We start from the raw sequence: 23,042 nt of genomic DNA, 5'->3' as shown, positions 1-23,042 counted from the left end.
TCCCCTTTTTTTCTGATTGTATTTGCATCTTCTCTCTTTTTTCCTTCGTTAGTCTGGCTAGCAGTTTGTCAGTTTTATTGATCTTCTCAAAGAACCAGCTTTTGGTTTTGTGATTTTCTCTATTGTTTTTTCGTTCTCAATTTCATTTATTTCTGCTCAAATCTTTATTATTTCTTTCCTTCTGCTTGCTTTGGAGTTGGTTTGCTGTTCTTTTTCTGGTTTATCTAGTTGTTCAGTTAAATCTTTGATTTTAGTTCTTTCTTCTTTTTTGATATAGGCATTTAGGGCCCTAAATTTCCCTCTCAAGACTGCCTTCACTGTATCCCATAAGTTTTGATAAGTTGTATTCTTGTATTCATTTGTCTCAAAATATTTAGTGATTTCACTTGCAGTTTCTTCTTTGACCCACTGATTATTTTGGAGTGTGTTGTTCAGCTTCCACACACTGGCAAATTTATTTTTTCCTGTCTATTACTGATTTCCAGTTTCATATCATTATGATCTGAGTAAATGCTTTGTATAATTTTAATATGTATATATTTATTAAGGGCTGCGTTGTGTCCTAACATGTGGTCTATCCTGGAGAAAGATCCATGGACACTTGAGAAGAATGTATAACCTGCTAAGTTTGGAAGCAGTGTTCTGTATATGTCTGTTAGGTCTAACTTGTTTATCATATTGTTCAAGTTCTGTTTCCTTGTTGATCTTCTGTTTAGTTGTTCTTTCTAATGATGTGAGTAGGGTGTTGAAGTCTCCAGTGATTATCATAGAGATGTCTGTTTCTCCCTTCAGTTTTCCCAGAGTTTGTCTCATGTATTTTGGGGTGCCCTGGTTAGGTGCATAGGTATTTATGACTATTATATCTTCCTGGTGGATTTTCCCTTTTATTAATATATAATGGCCTTCTGTATCTCTTAAAATGGTTTTGCTTTTAAAGTCTGTTTTGTCTGATATTAGTATAGCCACCTTTGCTCTTTTTTGGTTATTATTTGTGTGGAGTATCTTTTTCCAACCTTTCACTTTCAGCCGTTTTGTATCCCTGGGTCTAAGGTGAGTTTCTTGTAAGCAGCATATTGATGGCTCATGTTTTTTTATTCATTCTGTCAGCCTGTATCTTTTTTTTTTTTTTTTAAGATTTATTTTTATTTATTTAATTCCCCTCCCCTCCCCCGGTTGTCTGTTTTCTGTGTCTTTTTGCTGCGTCTTGTTTCTTTGTCCGCTTCTGTTGTCGTCAGCGGCACGGGAAGTGTGGGTGGCGCCATTCCTCGGCAGGCTGCTCCCTCCTTCGTGCTGGGCGGCTCTCCTTATGGGTGCACTCCTTGTGCGTGGGGCTCCCCTACGCGGGGGACACCCCTGTGTGGCAGGGCACTCCTTGTGCGCATCAGCACTGGGCATGGGCCAGCTCCACATGGGTCAAGGAGGCCCGGGGCTTGAACCGCGGACCTCCCATGTGGTAGACGGACGCCCTAACCACTGGGACAAAGTCCGTTTCCCAGCCTGTATCTTTTGATTGGGGTATTTAATCCATTCGTGTGCAATGATATTACTGTAAATGTACCATTTTATTCTTTGGTTTTCATACGTCATATCATATTTTTGTCTGTCTTTTTACTGTTTTGGTTATTTTTTCTGCTATTCTTTCTTCTATATTCTCCTCTAAGCCTGTCTCTCCTGTCTTTTTTCTTTCAGTTCTAAGGCTTCCTTTAATATTTCCTGTAAAGGTGGATTTTTTTTTTTCTGCAAGCTTTCTTAGTTTCTATTTGTGAATATTTTATACTCACCTTCATATTTGAAGGACAATTTTGCTGGATAAAGAATTCTCAGCTGGCAGTTTTTCTCTCAGTATTCTAATTGTACCATACAACTATCTTCTCAACTCCATGTTATCTAAAGAGAAATCTGTGCTAAGTCTTACTGGGTATCCCTTGTGTGTGATGGTTTGCTTCTGCCTTGCTGCTCTCAGAATTTTCTCTTTATCTTTGACATTTGACTTTCTTTTTTTTTTTTTTAAGATTTATTTATTTATTTATTTCTCCTCCCCCACCACCCCAGTTGTCTGTTCTCTGTATCTATTTGCTGCATCTTCTTCTTTGTCCCCTTCTGTTGTTGTCATCCGTACGGGAATCTGTGTTTCTTTTTGTTCCGTCATCTTGTTGTCTCAGCTCTCCGTGTAGGCGGCGCCATTCTTGGGCAGGCTGCACTTTTTATTTTGCGCTGGGCAGCTCTCCTTATGGGGCGCACTCCTTGCGCTTGGGGCTCCCCTACGTGGGGGACACCCCTGCAGGGGGTGGCACTCCTTGCGCATCAGCACTGCACATGGGCCAGCTCCACACGGGTCAAGGAGGCCTGGGGTTTGAACTGCGGACCTCCCATGTGGTAGACGGACACCCTAACCACTGGGCCAAGTCCGCTTCCCGACATTTGGCATTTTGAGTAGTATATGTCTTGGAGTAGGTCTCTTCGGATTTATTCAGTTTGCTTCTTGGACATTGTTGCAGTTTGATATGGATATGAATTCCAAAAAGAAATATTGGATTATGTTTGTAATCTGATCTGTACCTGGGCATGATTGAGTTATAATTACGACATTGAGTCCCCACCCCTTGGTGAGCAGGGACTCACAGATAAAAGGCATGGCAAAGAACAGAGTTGAGGGTTTCTGATGTTGGAGTTTTGATGTTGGAGTTTGATGCTGAAGACTTAAGCCAGAACCCCAGGAAGTAAGCTCCCAGAGGAAAGAGAAGCCAACCCCAGGAAGAAAAGAACCTTGAATCTGGAGAAAAGCAAACCCCAGGAATGTAGGAACCCAGGAAACCTGAATCCTCGCAGACATTGGCAGATATCTTGCTCCAAATAGACTTTGGTGAGGGAAGTAAACTTATGCTTTATGGCCTGATATCTGTAAGCTCCTACCCCAAATAAATACCCTTTATAAAAAACAACCTGTTTCTGGTATTTTTTATCAGCACCCCTTTGACTGACTAATGCAGACATATAAATTCATTTCCTTTGTGACAGTTGGGAAATTTTCAGCTAGTATTTCCTCAGATATTCTTTCTACCCTTTTTCCCTTCTCTTCTCCTTTTGAAATTCCATGACATGCATGTTGTTGCGTTTCATGTTGTCATTTAACTCTTAGCCCCTGCTCAATTTTTTCCATTCTTTTCTCCCCGTTCTTTCCTTTCTTCGATTTCACATGTTCTGTCTTCTGTATCACTTATTCTTTCTTCTGTCATTTCGAGTCTGCTGTTGTAGACAGCAGATAGAAATAGATTTGTTTTTTAATCTCACCTATTGTGTCTTTCATTCCTGTGAGCTCTGTTACTTTTCTGTTCAGGATTTCAAGTTCTTTCCGTTCACTCAATGTCTTCTTTAATGTCATTTATCTCTTTAACCATATTGTCTTTCAACTCATGAATTTGATTTTGGAAATTTGTGTGTATCTCGCTGATTAGTTCTCTCAAATCTATTCCTTTTCTTAGGCCATGTCTTCTATATTCTTAGTATGGCTCATAATTTTTTGCTGATGTCTAGGCATCTGATTAGGATGTAGTTTATTGGGATGCTCAGTTTCTTTCTCTTTTGTAGGGATTTAGTGGCAGGAGGCTGTGTATTACCACTGCTCTTTAATTCTTGGCTTGTCTGGATTGTTAGGATTGTCCCTGCTAGTTGCTCAAAACTGGATTCTGGACCTGGTAATTGGTTGTAGACTCACTTCCTTGGGCCTTGGGGAGGGAGTCTAGAGAGGCTGGAAAAAGCCTTACTTTTTAATTGCATGCACTTCCTTGGTCTGCCAACAGATGGCACTCTTTGGTAGCTCTCAGTTCAGTTCCTGGTCAGAGTGTATTTGTTGCAACATAGACAGGATCAATGTGATACAGGCTAAGAGCCTTGTAATTCAAACACTTTCGAGACGGTTCTCCAGCCTTCTCTGGCAGCCCCCTCCCTTTTCCCAGCTAGGAAATACTTCTACTCCCCTTTGAGTCCTCAATAATCAGTCCCAGTTAGTAGAGAAGGAGATTGGGAGGTCATTTTAAGTCCTTGCCATCCTGGAAGGACTTCCAGAACACACAGACCAAATTTGTGAGTCAAAAGCTGAGTCTGCCTTAGGCTGTGTCCCTCTCTCTCCCCTTTCCTGGGGTGGTAGATCCCTGGAGCCCCCTTTGTCTGTAGCTGCAGGCCCAGAGGCCTTAGAATTCTAAACTGTCTTTAGTGTGGGAGAGGGTGCCAGGCCAGCAGCAGTAGCTGCTGGTTTCAAGCCACAGTTCCGTAGTCATGATTTCCCTCCTTTGTCCCTCTCTCCTCTGGGTGGTGTCCAGCCTTTACCTGGTGTCCTAAACCCTAGAAGATCATTTTCTGAGCTGTTTCAGCCTGTCCTCTAGCTGTTTTTCTGGAGGAGAAGAGAGTCTCATGTCTTACTAGTCTGCATCTTCCCGGAATTCCTTTTGCTCTTTTTAAACTGTTGATGATTTGTGTGCAGTGGGATGTGGTGGGTCCATAATCCTAGCTTGCTTTCAGGAGGCCCAACAGCATGGCAAACAAGGATTGGCAAGCTATCTAACAGGTCAGGATTGTTCACATATGATCCTTGAGCTAAAGAGCTGTAGAGAACAAAATTACAAAGAATATATGACAGAGGCCAGTGTGGCCCATAAACCCTAAAATATTTACTATCTGGTCCTTTATAGAAAAAATGTAGAATCTGGCATTGTAGCAGACAGATCTGGTTAGGTTCTCCAGCTCCTTACCCCCTCCTAGCCAGGTGACTGACCTTTGCCAAGTTGCTTAGTTCCAATTCCATTTCCTCATGTAAAAGGGGAGTAGTGAGAGTACATATAGGATTGTTAGTCAAAGGGCTGGAACTTAAATAGTTGGATTACACGTGCAAATCAAGAGTGGGCTTTACTGTCACCATCATCCCTTGTTCTAGGCACCATTCTTGGTGCTGGGTCACCAAGGTCATAACCTAGGTTCCCCCCACCCCCCAGCCATCTAGCTGGAGAGATGGGGCACATACAAAATAAGCTAAACACACACACACACACACACAGACCCATTTATTGCAACTTAAAATAGTTTGGACTAGTGCCAACTTGGCATTGACTTTAGTGGAAACACTTTATTATATTTTATTTTATTTTAATAATTTGTTTAGGGGAAGCGGATTTGGCTCAACAGAGCGTCCACCTACCACATGGGAGGTCCAGGGTTCAAACCCAGAGCCTCCTGACCTGTGTGGTGAACTGGCCCACGCACAGTGCTGATGCACTCAAGGAGTGCGATGCCATACAGGGGTGTCCCCCGTGTAGGGGAGCCCCACATGCAAGGAGTGTGCCCCACAAGGAGAGCCACCCTGCGCAAAAAAAGTGCAGCCTGCCCTGGAGTGGCACCGCACACAGGGAGAGCTGACACTGCAAGATGATGCAACAGAAAGAGATAAAGATTCCTGATGCTGCTGACAAAAATGCAAGCAGACACAGAAGAATACACAGCAGATGGACACAGAGAGCAGACAATGCCGGGGAGGGGGGGGGAGGATGGGGAGAGAAAATAAATAAAAAATCTTTTAAAAAATTATTTATTTAGGAGGTACTGGAGCTTGAACCTGGGACCTCATACATGGGAAGCAGGCGCTCAACCACTTGAACTACATCTGCTCCCCAGTAGAAACACTTTAAAAAAAAGGCTGGCTGCAAGTGAGGAGGTTTGGAATTTAGAATCTTGAGTCCCATCATTTTCATGTGATCATTTTAAATGTTAGCTTCTAACTGCCTCTCCCTCCTTGAATTGCCCAAATCTGGGATACTGTGGCTCGTCAAGGAAAGGGGACAGTGACGACCGTGAATGAACCTGGTTGTTCCTGTAGCCTAGGATTGCTGAAGACTTGGGGGTGGGCGTTTCTGAGCAGCAGAGTCCTTAGGAGGCTCAAAGGATGACCTTTTAGTCTAAGCCATAATCAGCAGGGGCTAGTGGTATGCTTGCCAGGTGCCAGGCTTTCCTGTCCAGAGGTTGAGGGGCTGTGGCAGGTAGAGGGAGCAATACGATTCTCATATTTGGTATTTTGATTCTCGTATTTGGTTCCCTCCTACAGACCTTGGAGGTCTCCTTTCTGAGGGATCACAAAGGTAATGCCCCAGCACTGGCTAATAAAGGGTCCAGCAATTCCCCCTGCCACCAAAGGGGCTGACCTTTTTGCCACCTCTGACCACGCCTTCTTTAGCATTCTCAGAAATGGGTGTGTTTTTATTGTCACTGCGGAAGGTCTGGGAAGTGTGTGCAACCTGTGGGTGTCCCAAATATTTAAAAACTCACTTTTTCCTCCTAGGAGGAATTCTAGGCTATTTTTAGCCTCTAGTTGGTGCTAAGTGATTTGAAAATAACAGAACTGCATGAAATGTGTTGATTTGCCCCTCTAGGTTCTCTGCCAGAGGCTTCCACTTGAGGCAGACTATCCCTTTAGCTGTCAGTGGAGAATGCAAATGCGAGCCACGCCCTGGGGGCATCACTTTACCGAGAGGTAGGCCCACAGCTTCCTCTCCTCAGGTGGAGCTTCTAAGATCATGAACTGAGGAGGAAATACGGGTTTTTCTTTTAGTTGAAATAATGGAGTTGTGTGTATTTTTTTAAAGTCCTTATCTTTTAGAAATACATACTGAAATACAAATGAAATAATGTTATATCTGGGATTTGCTTCAAAATAATATGGAGGGAGCCGATGTGGCTCAGTGGTTGAGTGCTGGCTTCCCTCATGCGAGGTCCCAGGTTCAATCCCTGGCCCTGGAATCTCAAAAAAAAAAAAAAAAGAAAATGGAGGAGGAAGTGGCAGGTTGAGATGAAACAAAATTGGCCAGAAGTTGTTAATTGTTGAAGTTAGGTGATGGATGCATGGGAGTGCATTACACAATTCTATTTTTGTATAGTTTTAACAATTTATAAGTTAAAAAGAAAGAGGGAGAGTAGACACCCACAGGGCCGTAAGAGTCTGACCAAATTGGCTTTCAGCTTTAGCTCTGCCTCTCCTGTCTGTGAGACTTTAGGTGTGAAGGAGCCCCTATTTCCTTATCTATCAACTGGGGCTAATCACATCTGCTTCAAATATTGCTAGAGGAGTTGTTAATAAAATAATGCATATAAAGTGCTTAGCCTGGTACCTAGTGTCTAATCAGCACCAGACAGACAAGTGTTTTCCCAGGGAGTCCATACCAGGCGGCCCCTGGCTGACAGTACTCTCTGCTCGAGGAGGAATTCACTTGGGGCAGGGGGCGTCATCCAGGAGAAGTCTGGGGTCCACCTCCTAGATTTGGTGGACACAATCTCTGCCTTTGATTAAACCACTCTTGGGTTCATTAGGCCACTCATGGATCCACTTAAGTTTTTGGTTAGTCTGGATCTTTCTTTTTTTAATTTATTTTCTTTTCTTTTTATTAAAGTTAATAAATCACAAAGAACGTTACATTAAAAAACATAAGAGGTTCCCATATAACCCACTCGCCACCCCCCACCCCCATCATTTTTGTAAATTATATATTTTTGAAGATATGTACATCTCAAAAAATGTTACATTAAAAAACATAAGAGGTTCCTGTATACCCCCCACCTCCCCACCTCACTCCTCCCACACCAACAACCTCCCCCATCATTGTGACACACTCATTACACTCAGTGAACACAGTTTGGAGCACTGCTGCACCACATGGATAATAGTTTACCCAGTAGTTCACACTCTACCCCAGTACATTCAGTGGGTTATGGCAGGATATATAAAGTCCAGCATCTGACCCTGCAATATCATTTAGGACAACTCAAAATCCCAAAAACATCCCCACATCATATCTTTTCTTCCGTCTCCCTGCCCTCAGCAACTACTGTGGCCGCTTTCTCCACCTCAATTCTACAATTTCTTCTACTACTAGTCACAGTAGTTTTATAGTAGAGTATCAGTAACTCCACTCTAATCCATATTTTATTCCTCTATTCTGTGGACTGTGGGATGGTGATGAGTCTGGATCTTTCTTGTCAACAGTTTGGAGGTAGAGTTAGCAGTCAGATTCTTGGGTAATATATCTGCTGAAATATTGGATAGCTGAAGCATTTATTTTTAAACTTTTTATTTTGAAATAATTATAATTGCAAAAAATGTGCTGGAGGTCCTGTGTCCCCTTCAGACTCTTTCACCCAATAGTAACATCTTTAATATGTCTACAATACAATATCACAACCAGTAAAGTGCTATTGTTACAATCCACAGAGCTTATTCAGATTTTTCCAGTTTTACATGCAGTCATTTGTGTGTGTGTACATGCTTAGTTCTGTGCAGTTTTATCCCATGTATAGATTTATGTAACCACCACAATCAAGATTCAGAACGGTATATCACCACCAAGGAGTGATATATATTTTTCAAATCAGAAATCAAACCAGGCATATATTTTTCAAATCAGAAATCAGTTTTTAAAATAATTTCATAAAGAAGTTTTCTGCAGAAGAATGTTGGTTGGGAAGTGTTTGCCACAGTTTCATTAGTGCTTGATTTTATTTTGTCCTTTTTTTATATTGTCTGATTTTTCTTTTTAAAATGATCCTCTGGGAAGCGGACTTGGCCCAATGGATGGGGCATCTGCCTACCACATGGGAGGTCTGTGGTTCAAACCCCAGGCCTCCTTGACCCGTGTGGAGCAGGCCCATGCACAGTGCTGATGCACGCAAGGAGTGCCCTGCCACGCAGGGGTGTCCCCCACGCACAAGAAGTGTACCCCATAAGGAGAGCCGCCCAGCGTGAAAAAAAGTGCAGCTAGCCCAAGAATGGCCCTGCACACACAGAGAGCTGACACAGCAAGATGACAAAGCTAAAAGTAACACAGATTCCTGGTGCCGCTGGTAAGGATAGAAACGGTCACAGAAGAACACACAGTGAATGGACACAGAGAGCAGACAACTGGGGGGGGAGGGGGGAGAAATAAAATTAAAAAAAAAATCCTCTGCCTTAAACAAAAACGATAAAAGCTATTTTTTAAAATTATCACTTGAAATCTGTCACACAGATATATACCATTGTTGGTATTTTGGTGAACATCTTTCCAGACTTTTTCCTATGCTGGTTTGCTTAACCTTCTTTTTAACTTTCTCCTTGTTCTTTTTTTTTTTTTTTTTTTTTTTTTAAGATTTATTTATTTATTTAATTTCCCCCCCTCCCCTGGTTGTCTGTTCTTGGTGTCTATTTGCTGCGTCTTGTTTCTTTGTCCGCTTCTGTTGTCGTCAGCGGCATGGGAAGTGTGGGCGGTGCGATTCCTGGGCAGGCTGCTCTTTCTTTTCACGCTGGGCGGCTTTCCTCACAGGCGCACTCCTTGCACGTGGGGCTCCCCCACGCGGGGGACACCCTTGTGTGGCACGGCACTCCTTGCGCGCATCAGCACTGCGCATGGGCCAGCTCCACACAGGTCAGGGAGGCCCGGGGTTTGAACCACAGACCTCCCATATGGTAGACGGACGCCCTAACCACTGGGCCAAAGTCCGTTTCCTCTCCTTGTTCTTAGAAGATGTTTTCTAGAGGAAGCACTGCTTTGACTGCCTCCTCTGGTATTTTGTGGTGTTAAGTAATTCTGTTGAGGTTCTTATAGGACTTGAGGGCCACTTAAGAAGAGAGGTCTTGCTCATTCAGAGAAGACCTAAATCATTATCTGCTTCTTACCTTCCTATTTGTTTTAAAACCAGTCTGTCCACACTGTCAGCCCCTCTCCCTGCCTCTTGTGATAGAGTGGTCTCCAGGTCATAGATTTGGCCTCCTGAAAAAAAGCATCCACAGTTTTAGATTCTCTTGTCTGTAGCTGTCTTACTATAGACAGGACTCTTGCTTCTTGCGTATTCACAGTGCTAATTATCATGCCTCGCATTTATTAGGTGCTTCCCTGTGCCAAGCATTTTACATGCATTATCTTTGTGAATCTTCAGTGCAAGTCACTGGGGTGTTATCATCCTCATTTCTTAGACAAAGAAAGTGAAACTCAGGGAGGTAAATTAGCTTGCCCATTGTCATAGGCTGGTATGTGGCAGAGCCTAAAATCCATATTCTTAACCACTAGCCTCCAACTTCCCTAGCAGTGGCTGCCATTAACCCAAGATTCCTTGTGTCTTCTCATAGGTGAGCCCAGTCCAGAATGGGGGACTCCAGAGACCTTTGCCCTCACCTTGACTCTATAGGGGAGGTGACTAAAGAGGACTTGCTGCTCAAATCTAAGGTAAAAGACCAGAGCTTGAGGGGGCAAGACCACACCAGGGCCGTGTTCCTGGCATGTGAACATTGCTGAGGCAGTGGAAAAATTGGCTCCCTGACAGCATCTGCTCAACCTTTTGTGTAAATGGAAAAGTTGCTGTCTGGTTTTGGAGACCTTCTTTCTGGGACTGTGTCCTAATAGTCATTAATTATAATTTAGAGTGGTCCGTTTGGGAACCGCTAATGTTCTTTGTCCATTAGCTGTTGGAGTGAGTGTGCAGAGCCTTTCCAAGACAGGGAACAAATCATGCTTTCAGAGTCCACAGACATTTTTACAAACATGACCTGAAGAGGGCTCAGGCAGCCTGTGATTAAGAGGTGGACCTCTTCTCTGGGTTAGGGAGGATGCATCACCACCATTGTTGTCTTTATTTTGTTAAACTAAATACGTTCTCATGGTTCAAAAATGAAACAATAGGAGAAGAGAAATGACAAGAATTTCCCTGTCATCCCTGCAGCCATCCTCCTACCCCATGCACTGGTAACCACTTCTGTTAGTTTCTTTTACATCTTTTCAGAGTTTCTTTTACGTAAATACAAGCAAATTTATGTATTTTTATAAGCAAAACACTTATTTTTAATTGTCTCCCTTTCTAACAACAAGTAGCATACAGACACTGTTCTGTAATTATTCATGTGTCTTGGAGCACTTTTAGCATCATTACACAGAGGCAGTTTTCTCAATCTTTAAGTTGCGTTTTATTTCATTGTGTAAACATGATAGCTAATCCTCTATAGATGGACACTTGGGCTGTTTATAATCTCTTGCAAGTGATGCTGCAATGCATAGCCTCTTAGAAACATCATTTCATACATGTGCAGAGTTATATTTAAGGCACATTCCCAGATGTGGAGTAATTCTATTGTCCAGTATTCTTTCCAGAAAGTCTAAAGCTGGGTTGTTCAGCCTCACTGTACCAGCAGTGGTGACCTTTGCCTGAGCTGGGTTAGTCATGGACTGTGAGAGGGAACTGATTCTTCTGGCTTTTTTTAGAAGCAATTTCAGTTCCTATGTGGTTTGGAAGCTCTGGTGCATTTAAACTGTCTAATGATGAGTTTCTCTCATAAAGAAGAAAAGCTGCCCAAAGGAAGAAGTGAGACAAACTGAGAGGATTTTTCGTCCAAAAGATATAGGAATTAGGAGAATCTGAGAGCAGAGAGAACATGAGCAAGGAAAAGAGGAGGAAGGCAGAAAATAGGGAGATGAGGGCCAGGATGTTGTAGCCTTCTGGGGGTTTTTTTAGTGCTTCTGGATCAGAAAGATCAAGAACAGTTACAGGTGTTTCACTGCCTGCATTTCAGAGAACATGTCTTCAGCTGATACCTCTGTGGGTATCAGGAAATTTATAAAATAAAATCAACATTAAAATTTTTAAAATTATAGTAACATATTTACAGCATAACATTTTAACCACTGTAGCAATTTGATATTGTTTATGAATTCCAAAAATAGATACTGGATTATGTTTATAAAATGGTCTGTTCCTCTGGGCGTCTTAGATTGTATTGGATTCAGAGTTTTCACTTTTGCTTGATTAAATTATGATTAAGGCTTTGATTGGGCCATGTCAGTAGGACATTGAGTCCCTGCCCCCTTGGTGAGCGGGGGGGACTCACAGAGAAAACAACATAGCAGAGGAGAAGTTGGAGTTGTTTGGATGCTGGAGCCCCAGGAAGTAAACACACAGGAGAAGAACACAGGATTAGGGACAGCTCCATGGATACGGCAGAGGCCCTGGGAAGAGAGAGAGCTTGATAGTCTACAGCTGACCTTGTGGAGAGAACAGAGCAGCTGAGCCCAGACAGGAATGAGCCCCAGGAGAGAGATAAGACTTATCCCAGCCTAGGGCTGATATTGGAAGAAGCTTGGACTACCAAGCCTTAAGAGGAAGAGGAAGGCGGGAACCTTGCTGATGTCCGCAGCCATCTTGCTCCAGCACATGGCAACAGACTTTGGTGAGGGAAGTAACTTATGCTTCTACCCCAAATAAATACCCTTTTATAAAAGCCAACAGATATCTGGTACTTTGCATCTGCACCCCTTTGGCTGACTAATAAACCACTTTCAAGTACACACATCAGTGGTGTTAGTTATTTGCACAATGTTGTACTGTCAGCACCACCACCATCTATTACCAAAACTTTTCCATCACCCCAAACAGAAACTCCATACCTATTAACTCCCCATTTCTCACCCCCACCCCACCCCTGGTATCCTATAATCTTTCTGTTCCTATGAATTTGCATATTATAGTTATTTCATATAGTTGAGATAATATAATATTTGTCTTTATATGTTTGGCTTATTTCATTCTCAACATTCTTATAAAATACCCAGGAGGGTCAAGGATATAACAGGTATGAAATGCAGATGGCTAAGAAACTTTTGGAAAAAAGAGTCTTAACTTCATTAGTGGTCAAGGATATTGCTAATGAAAGCCAGAGGATTCTATTTTCAGTTCGACAGAAATGGAGACTGATCATATTCAGAGCTGATGGTAATGGAGGGAAATGGGCCATTCATACTGTGGTGGGACAGGGAATTAATGTAATCTTATGGAGGCAAATACACTTCTAGGAATTCATGCAATAGAAATGTAAGCACCAGTTATAAAGGTATAATTACAACAGTATTTATTGAGCATTATTTGTAGAAAGAAAAATAAAATTGGTGGCAGCCTGAATATTCATCAGGAAGAGAATGGATGTGTAAGTTGCAATGTGCCCATACTGTGAGACACTGTGCAGTTCTTGAAAAGAATGAGATGAAGTCTCCATGTTTAGGTTTAGTCCATAAATAGGTTTTAAAAAAGTATGTCACAGAGACATGTATAGTATGATCTTATTTTTATTAAAAATATACCCCCCCAAAAAATATATATGTATGAGAAGGAACTGTGGAGGGATATGCCATCAAGTTATTAAGAGCATATATGTGTTGTTTGAACTGTTATAGCAAACATACAATTTTTTAATAATTCAAATGACCAAAATGGGAGGGTTGGAAACCCTGAGAATTTGGGGGTGAATTGTGAAGTCAAAAAATCACAGAGGGGGAAGCGGACTTGGCCCAATGGATAGGGTTTTCGCCTACCACATGGGAGGTCTGGGGTTCAAACCCCGGGCCTCCTTGACCCGTGTGGAGCTGGCCCATGCTCAGTGCTGATGCGCATAAGGAATATCATGCCACGCAGGGGTGTCCCCCCATGTAGGGGAGCCCCATGCACAAGGAATGTGCCCCGTAAGGAGAGCCGCCCAGAGCGAAAGAAAGTGCAGCCTGCCCAAGAATGGCGCTGCACATAGGGAGAGCTGATACAACAAGATGACGCAACAAAAAGAAACACAGATTCCAGGTGCCGCTGATAAGGATAGAAGCGGTCACAGAAGAACACACAGTGAATGGACACAGAGAGCAGACAACTCGCAGGGGTGGGGGGAGTAAGGGGAGAGAAAAAAAAAACACAGCGAATGGACACAAAGAGCAGACAATGGGAAGGAAGGAGAGAGGAATAAATAAAATAAATCTTAAAAAAAAAAATCACAGAGGGAGAGGGGTGTACTTCAATGGTTGAGTGCCTGCTTCATGTACGAGGTTCTGCTTTCAATCCCCAGTACCTCTTAAAAGAAAAAAAAAATCATAGAAGAGATTACAAATTTTGAAAGGTGAGGGGATGCTGCTTTGATCTCTTACCCATCCCTACAGCATCCTCGGCGAGAGACTCAGTGCAGATTGCAGATTTCAGTTCCATTATTTGAGATAAGCTGCTTCACTTCAACCCTAATGAGGGCTCAGTGCTCAGGCTCTTTACAAACACAGGCAGAATCCAGGTTTAGTGAGAATGGAAAGCTCCTATGGAGCCCTGGGAGCCAACATGGCCATATGTGGGGAAACCAGAGTTTTCTGGCTGGGAGGTTTGATGACCTTGCCTTTCTAGGTTCTTTGGCTTCACCTTCTCACCCTGCTACTCACTGGGTGCATTTCTGTGGTAGGGGCATTGCTTCTCTGAGTCTAGTTTCTCATGTAAAAAGGGGATATGGATGGAATCTCCTCAATGTGGTGGGGATTATGTGAGTAGTGAGTTAAGAATTTAGCTGGATACTTGACTCATCATAATCCCTCACCAGGCATCAGCTTTCACTCTGACCATGCTTTATATTGTAACTGCTGTCAGAGTTCGTCTTATGACTGGTAGAGGCACATTGGGCATTGTAGGATCTCACTTGAGAATTGCTGTTCTAGACACATACAGAAATATTTAGGGTACAAAGAGACCGTGAAATACAGTGACTTTCAAAAGATAGTGTATTTCTTTCTTGTAAAATAATCCAGAGGTAGGGCTGGTAGGATGGCTCTTCTGTTCTAAACATGTGGATTTCATCTCTGGGCCCAAGGTGGCTGCTTCAATTCCCACTATCACTTCTATAGTCTAGCTAGTGTAAAGAGGAGAAAGAGCAAGGGTAGCACACAACTCAACAAGTGGCTCTGATAACACTTTCACTTCTCATTGGCTAGAACTGAGCAACATGATCACAGTGAGCCATAAGACAGGCTGGAAAGTATAGTCTATAGCTGGGTGGTCATGTACTTAGCCAAAATTCATGCATTTTATTAAAGTAAGAAGGGAAGAAAGGATATTGGTGGACATGGAACAGGCTGTCAACCAGACCACCAGAAATCTAAGTATTTTCTGAGGTCGACAGATATACAACCTCCTAATTTGCCCAGACGTTGTGCATACATGCAGCTAGACAAAACAAACTGTCCCTCTTTCCTGGAGCCCATAGTCTAGATGGGGAGAAGGACTTAAGTAAGTTCAATAAAGAAAGAGTAGAGGGTATGATGAGAGAGGATATTAAAGGATCTGTTTACTTATTAAGCAATTTTATTTGAATACGTTTTCACAGGTACATGGTTAAAAAACAATTTGAACAATAAAGTGTAAAGTAAGTCTCTGTCCTACTCCTGCCCCCACTGGGGTACCTAATTTAGATTGAAAGACTGGTGAAGGCCTTTCTGAGAACTTTAGGGTATGTAAGCACTAGCTAGGTGGAGCTGGATGTGTATAGGCTTCCAGGCAGAGCAGCAGCAACTGTCTAGGCTCAGCAGCAGGTGCCGGGCACTCAGTGAGAGAGCTTCCCAGCCTGCTTATGCATTGCTCTTTTCTCTCTCACCTTCACTCATGCAGGGAACCTGTCAATCCTGTGGTGTTACTGGACCAAACCTGTGGGCCTGTCTCCAGGTAAAGTACCCATGCAGCTGTTGGAAAGCATGGAGCTGGTCTAGACTCACGGCCTGATCTGGACTCAGAACGTTCTCTGGTCACCACTGATGGAAACCTTGAGCAAGGTCATGACGGTACAGGACATCTCAGGTGCAGTTACCAAGTCCAAGCAAGAGGGCTCCAGAGTCAACAAGTCTCTAGGCTGGATGACCTGGCAGCCATTAAACATGACAAAAGAAAAAACTGAGCTAGAGAAGACTGAACTGAATAAGGCAAAACAAAATTTTATATTTACATTGTATGTTGATATCAGACAGCTTGGGTTTGAACACTGGCATTGCCTCTTAATAACATTCTGACTCTGGGCCAGTCTTGTCTCTTCTCTAGACCTTGGTTTCCTCATCTGTAAAATAGGGACTACAATACTGACGATAGTCCCTATCTCATGGAGACAGGTAGAATTCAAAGGGGTGATGCTTGTGACATGCTTAGCATGGTGTGTGGCTCATAGAAAGTATTTAGTAAAGTCTAATAGTGTTTATTATTACTACTTATTAAAAACAATAAGTGTAGATAAGGCAATTTTGTCTGGGCAGTGGAATTATGGTAATTGTCTTCTTTTCTCTGTGACTGTGGTATTTTCCTAATTTTCTGCAAGATGTATTACATTTTATAATCATAGTAAAAATTACTATTACCCAAAACATTTTCTAAAAAAAGAAAAAATAGAGAAAGAAAAGAAAAATAGGGACTTGGCTCAATGGATAGAGCATCTGCCTACCACATGGTAGGTCCGTGGTTCAAACGCAGGACCTCCTTGACCTGTGTGGAGCTGGCCCACATGCAGTGCTGATGCTTGCAAGGAGTGCCCTGCCATGCAGGGGTGTCCCCTGCGTAGGGGAGCCCCACGCACAAGGAGTGCACCCCCTAAGGAGAGCTGCCCAGCGTTAAAGTCCAGTCTGCCCAGGAGTGGCACCACACACATGGAGAGCTGGTGCAGCAAGATGATGCAACAAAAGGAGACACAGATTCCTGTGCCACTGACAAAAATAGAAGCAAACACAGAAGAACGCAGAGCGAGTGGACACAGAGCAGACAACTGGGTGGGGGGGGGAGAAGGGGAGAGAAATAAATAAATTTAAAAAAAAAGAAAAACACCAGTAGAAAAGAACCAAACAAACAGCACTAGGAAGTGAAGACATCACAATCCAAGTCAGTCTTTGCAGAAGACACAGGGGCCAGAAATGGAACTGGCCTCTTCTTTTTGGGCTTATCACTCTCCATAAAGTACATTGCTTTCTAAACGCAAGGCACTGTTCTAGGCACCAGAGGACAGCAAGAAATGGTCCTACCTTGTGGGAGTCCACAGTCCCCCTGGAGAAACAGATATGGGAGTATGCAGAAAATGATATATCCTTTATGACTTAGCTGAAAGATCATTTTCTTGGAAGGTTCCTCACCAGCCTTTTGCTGATCAAAAGTAGAAGTGACACTGAATTCTCCCATGGAGAAGCAGGTGTAGTTGCCATTGGCTACTGAGTGGGATAGAGGCCCTCAGTGAAGAGGTGCTTGAGCTGAGCCTTGGATGATGGGTAGATTTAGGACAAAGGAGTGCAAGGCCAAAGGTGAAGTCATCAGGGACATGCTGACCCCACTATAGGACATTGGGTCAGCATGGGCACCAATCTCCTTTGTTCCTAGTTTTGAACTCGTAGTACCTGTTCAGCTTCCCCCATTAGATAATGGCTGTGGGGCCCAGGATACCCCACCAAAAACATGAACCCTAATGACTTGCCTATCAGGAAGTTGGATGAAAGTCTGGGAGGTGTTTTTTTTTGTTGTTTTTTTTTTTTTAAGATTTATTTTCATTTGTTTATTCCCCAGACACTTCTGGTTTGCACTTCCTGTGTCTGTTCGTTGCATGCTCGTCTTCCTTTTTAGAGGCATTGGGAACCGAACCCGGGACCTCCCTTGTGGGAGGGAGGCACCTAATTACTTAAGCCGCCTCTACTCCCTGCTTTGTTGTGTCTTTCATTACATTTTCTTCCTTGTTTCTCTTATTGCGTCAGCTTGCCATGCCAGCCTGTTATGTCAGCTTGCTGTCTTGCTCTTCTTCTTTAAGAGGCACTGGAAACTGGACCCAGGACCTCCCATGTGGTAGGCCGGAGCTTAGTCACTTGAGCTACATCTGCTTCCCGAGGTGTTTTTGAGAAAGGGTTGACTAGAGATGGTGAGGGCCTGCCATCTCTTTAGTATCTCCTCCCTGGGCTTCTCACAGGAGAGGAGCAGCCTGAGGCATGCTGCCTATCTTAAGCCAAGGTCAGGAGTGACATTTATGCTGGTATAAACCTGTGTTCCTTCAGAGTGCCAGAGCCACAATCCCTTATGGGTCCTGTTGGGTAGAGATGGGGGCTATAGAAGATACAGCATCTGGGCCAAGAAGGGACACTGTGGCATGGAGTCAAAGACTCACTGCACTGGCACTGTCCTCTTGACTACCCTCAATCCACTTTCCTTCCTTCCCCCCCAGGTTGCCTGCCCCTATGTTGGCTGTGGAGAATCCTTTGCTGATCACAGCACTATTCATGCACAGGTGAGTGTGGTGGCTGAGTGTGTGGACTCTGCAGTCAGGCAGCCCCAGGTTCAAACTCCAAGTCCATTTGCCTACTAGCTCCATCCCCCTGCTCAGTGCCTCAATGGCCATGTCTATAAAATGGGGATAATCATAGTAGGGTAGCTGTAGAGAATCGAGATAAAAACACTTAGCGCATTGTACATGCTCTGTATAGCAGCCCTTGATATTCCTGACTGGAGAAAGAGCAGATACTGAACCTCCATCCAGATGGGTCCTCTTACTGAAAGCTAACGCAACTCCTTTGTAGGCTTGGGTTCTTTGAGGCCGATGTCTTCCTGACCTTATTTCGGGTCTTACCTTCTAGGTAAAAACACACAACCTGACAGTGAATCTGACCACATTCCGGGTGTGGTGTTATGCCTGTGAGAAGGAAGTGTTCCTGGAACAGCGGCTGGCGGCTCACTCCCCGACCCCCTCACCCAAGTTCTCGGAACAGGTCAGAAAGTGCAGTGGCGTCAGTTTGTTGGTTGTGAGATTGTGTTGAGAACTTTTAGCTTGCTCTCCTTGGAGTGGCTGGGCGCACTATGGCTCATGCACTCGTCATTGGGTCAAGACCTAGTCTGTTCCTGGGTCACTGGCATTCTTAGGTGACTTTGAGGAGCTCAGGTCAGCAAATGTTCTTTGAACACCAACTGTGTGCCCTGTGTGAGGGGATGAGGGTACAAAGGCGACTAAGAGTAGGTCCTCCCTTCACAGAGTACAGGGGCTGTGGGAGGCAGACCCACTATGCTGTCTTACAAGGCAGTGTGATAGTGTAGTGGTTGGAGAGAGCCTGGGGGTTTAAGGATGGTGTTTTCTCAAGGCTTTGGCAAGAGGATATGACATCTTCCCAGCCTTAAGGAGAGGAGTTTAACAAGGTCATAGATGGTCACTGAAAATCCCAAATCTAGAAATGTATCCCAAGGGAATAATTAGACAGCAAATGAAGCTAGTCACTCTAGTGTGCTTTTCTGTGAAAGAAACAGGAAACCATCTGGGTATATGTCAACTAAATAATGGCCCTCAGCACAGCAGAGTGGTGTACAGCCCTTAACGATGGCAGGTTCGACGAGCTCATGGATCTGAGGGGCTCTGCTCAGTGCCTACTCATAGAATGTCAGTAAATCCTGGTTGTTAGAACTTCCTCCTAGAGCAGAAGCTTCAGGGAAACCAGGCCTTTTGTCTGTTTAGGATTATGATGTTTTACAAAAAAAAGGCTATGAGACAATATATACACTGTCCTGTTTTCATGCCACTTATGTATGCATACATTACATATATATTTACAGCTAACAACCTACATATATGTATATATAGCCTGTTGTTAACAGTGGTTATCTCAAGAATATGGGTTTCTGTCTTGTTTTTGTTTTTGTTTCATGTTTCTATTTTTTCCAAATTTATTATAAATGAAATACATTACTTTTATTCATTTTTGTAAATAAAATATAAATCAGGAAGTTCCCAGGATGAAGCCACCAATCCCATCTCTTTCCACAGCATCACCTGCTCAGAGGGGCTGGCTCAGCCCGGGGCCAAGCTCTGGGATTGTGGGGCTGAACTTCCTTTCCCCCGAGAGGCACATGGGCCTCTGACCTCAACCCCTCTCCTCACTTCTGGGTTTTTTTGTTTTTTTTTTTTAATTCCTATCACTTTGGGTCTTTAATACAGGATTCTTCACCACCTTCTCACCCTCTGAAAGCTGTCCCTATTGCTGTGGCCGATGAGGGAGAGTCTGAGTCAGAAGATGATGACCTGAAACCTCGAGGTAATGGCCCCATTATGGGAGAAGCTCTTGGGTCAGGCTGGGGGCCTGAGCTGTGGACTGGGTCTTTGTTTCTGTATACACTGTGTCCTCCTGCGCAGGGAAGCATATGTGTCATGAGAGCCAGCCTGTTTCCGCGCTAAGACCCACCCCAGTGAAGTCACAAAGGCCTGGTAGTCCTAGTCCCCACTTCCATCTTTGTGCCCTTGGGCAGGTCAACTTCTCTGCACCTTGGCCTCCTTGTCTGTATAGTGCAGACAAGGGGTGAAGGTATCCACACATTTAATATTAACACTCAATTAACCAAAGCTGTTATGGGCAGGAACCACATGAACTGGGTTGGAAAATTTCAGGGGTGAAACAACATCTAACCATGTCGTCCTCTGATGGGACTTGGGGGGTTGAGAGCCACAGCTTACCCCTGTGTATGAATTGTGAGGTGTCCTTTCCAGGACAGTTCACTTACCTTCCCCTCCCTGGTGCGTGTTGGTTTTCTAGGCCTCACAGGCATGAAAAACCTTGGGAACTCCTGCTACATGAACGCCGCCTTGCAGGCCCTGTCCAATTGGTAGGTCGTCACCTCATCTGGGAGAACACTAGCAGCAGTCCCAACGTTGTTTGCGCATGTTGCCCTTGGACACCTGTATGTGGATATATATAAAAATCCTTAAAAACATGCTTGCCCATTGACCCAGCTATCTCACCTATCAGAATTTATCCTAAAGACATAATGAGAGATATTGGAAGATTGTATGTACAAGGATTTTCATCACTCTTTTGTTTATTGGAAACAATTTAAAGGTCCATCCACAAGAGATTGGTAATTTCATTGTAGCCTAGCTTTACAGTGGAACAAAAATATAGTCACTAAAAATGATGTAGGAAAAAAATGGCACTTGACAGTATTTGAAAGGGAAAGGAGTTCATAGTATGGAAAAAGAGCGGAAAAAACAGTTATAAAGCTTTTTGTGGTACAATTCCATTTTGGGGGGGAAATATTAATTTCCATGTAGGACAGGCTGTCAACACCACGAGGCCAGGGATTTCTCCTGTGCCTGACATAGTGTCTCCCACATATTAGGAATTCAGTATATATGTAAAGGAAGGAAGGAAGGAGTGAATATGTATGCATAGAAAAGTCTGGAAGGATATACCCCAAAATGCTCAGAGTGGCTATCCTTAGGTGGTAGGATTATTGTTGATAATTGTTTACTTATCTATGTTTTTCAGTTTTTCTACAATAAATGTATATTTCTTGTGTAATAAGGTAATTTTTAAAAACATAAGAAAAGGTGGGATTTTTCAGAAGACTCCTTCAGGCCAAGGAAGGGTTTCCATGCAGTGGACTGATGGGAAGAGCAGGAGGAACTGGTTCCTCTCTCGTTCGTGCAGCAGCAGTCCCCTGATCTAACGGGACCTCTGGTGGGGAGCTCACATTTGACTTGAGAGAGGAAAGGGTGGGGTCCTTTTAGTCACTTCTGGTCTAAGGGGCCACTGCATGTACCCTCATGAGCACTTTTGCTGCTTTACTCAGCTCTTTCTAAACAATGCCATGTTCCTTGATATTGCTCACTCCCCCTGCCCCCCAGCCCTCCGCTTTTGCTGCTTTATTCAGCTCTTTCTAAACAATGCCATGTTCCCTGATCTTGCCCACCCCCCTGCTCCCAGCCCTCCGCTGACCCAGTTCTTCTTGGAGTGTGGAGGCCTGGTGCGCACAGACAAGAAGCCAGCCCTGTGCAAAAGTTACCAGAAGCTGGTCTCTGAGGTCTGGCACAGAAAACGGTAAGTGGGTAGATATTTGTGGGGTTGGTATATTATCCTACCTGTTATTTCCTTTGGGTTCTCTGGAGCCAAGTGCGTGATATACTTTACCCCATGTAGAACTCACAGCAACTCTGTGAAGTTTAGAATGTATTCAACCATCCTTTACAAATGGGAAAACTGAGGTTCAGAGCGGTTTAAATATCTTGGTAAAGGTCATATAGCTTGTTAGAAGTGAAGGTAGAATTTGAACCTGTTGTTGAGCCTGTCAGGCATCCACTTTGCAGATGTGTATTCTGAGGGCCAGAGACATGTCATAACTAGTCCTAGGTCTCAGTTATAACTGTACACATATGAAAGAATACTCATAAGTAGGTGGCTGGTGTTAATTGGACTGAGCTTCTAGAAGATCAGGAGCTTGGATTAGCTCAAAGTTGGAAAAATTTTTTAATGAATGCATAGACATATATTAAATGTAAAAGCAGATTATAAAACAGTATGATACAATATAATTCCAATTTTGTAAAAAGCAAAGTTTGTTTAAACATGTACTTGTTTGTGTTTTTATATGTGTCTATTTTTACAGAAAAATTTGGAAATCTTAAAGGTTTCTGGGTGGTGGGATTAGTGGTGATGTTTCTTTGTTGTGCTTTTTTTTTTAAGTATAAATTTTTTCTGTAATGAACATGTGTTACTTTTGAAATGAGAAAAACAACAGTAAATATCATTTTTAAATGAAATCAAATTGCTTTTAAAGTGGGCTTATAGTAGACTAACTGGAAATGAGGCTCCCCAAGTCAGTTCTTTGCCTGTTTGAGGCAGCCATGACTTGACATTTTCTTTCCTGACCACAGAGATGTGCAATCCTGTTGGGGCTCCTAGCTCGGTAGGCACCTCCCAAAATTTCAGACACCTCTTTGTCTCATCCAGCCTTACTGCCTGCCTGCCTGTCTTCCTCTCACAGGATTGAGTAGCTCAGTGCAGGCCACCTGAACTAATGGGTTTGGTCTCCCCACAGCCCAAGCTACGTGGTTCCCACCAGCCTGTCTCATGGGATCAAGTTGGTCAACCCGATGTTCCGAGGCTATGCCCAGCAGGTAGGCTGTCCGAGCTGTCCAGGGGACACCTAGGGGCATTACCTACCAGGCATGGCTTTGAAGCCAAAACCAGAGTGGGAAATAACAGCTAACCATTGCTAGGCATGTCTCACAGACCAGGCTCTCATTGCTTGAGCACTTTACATATGTGAAGACATTAGAGCATCCAAGCAACCTGCAGAGGGAGAAACTGAGGCTTAGGTGGTCACGTCGCTTCCTGGATGACACAGCTGATTAAGTGGTAGAGAGGAAATTTGTATTTAGGTAGTCTAACTCCAGAGTCTGTGCTCCTTAGCACTGCACTCAAAACAGC

The 23,042-nt window shown here is 43.6% G+C and overlaps 1 protein-coding gene across 27 annotated transcripts in view; it reads left to right on the top strand.

The window, feature by feature from the left end:
• Positions 1 to 23,042, top strand: part of USP20 (ubiquitin specific peptidase 20) — a 59,553-nt gene that overhangs the window by 9,153 nt on the left and 27,358 nt on the right. For 12 of the 27 annotated variants that reach the window (XR_011649446.1, XR_011649447.1, XM_071216903.1 and 9 more), the window contains 8 exons: positions 10,139 to 10,235; positions 15,457 to 15,510; positions 18,023 to 18,085; positions 18,432 to 18,563; positions 19,778 to 19,874; positions 20,370 to 20,439; positions 21,540 to 21,653; positions 22,651 to 22,729. Coding sequence is in view for 25 of the 27 variants with exons in the window: in XM_071216903.1 (XP_071073004.1) it covers positions 10,155 to 10,235; positions 15,457 to 15,510; positions 18,023 to 18,085; positions 18,432 to 18,563; positions 19,778 to 19,874; positions 20,370 to 20,439; positions 21,540 to 21,653; positions 22,651 to 22,729 (690 nt within the window). In the remaining 2 variants the exon portion in view is untranslated. Of the gene's footprint in view, positions 1 to 6,091; positions 6,126 to 6,416; positions 6,518 to 10,138; positions 10,236 to 15,456; positions 15,511 to 18,022; positions 18,086 to 18,431; positions 18,564 to 19,777; positions 19,875 to 20,369; positions 20,440 to 21,539; positions 21,654 to 22,650; positions 22,730 to 23,042 lie in introns of those variants that run through there. The other 15 variants (XM_071216912.1, XM_071216911.1, XM_058302253.2 and 12 more) reach the window with 4 other exon arrangements.

This window comes from Dasypus novemcinctus, chromosome 8, assembly GCF_030445035.2.
Source record: "Dasypus novemcinctus isolate mDasNov1 chromosome 8, mDasNov1.1.hap2, whole genome shotgun sequence".
In the NCBI taxonomy this organism is placed as follows: domain Eukaryota; kingdom Metazoa; phylum Chordata; class Mammalia; order Cingulata; family Dasypodidae; genus Dasypus; species Dasypus novemcinctus.
The sequence above is the reverse complement of the archived record's forward strand: the minus strand, read 5'-3'. Positions and strand labels throughout refer to the sequence as shown.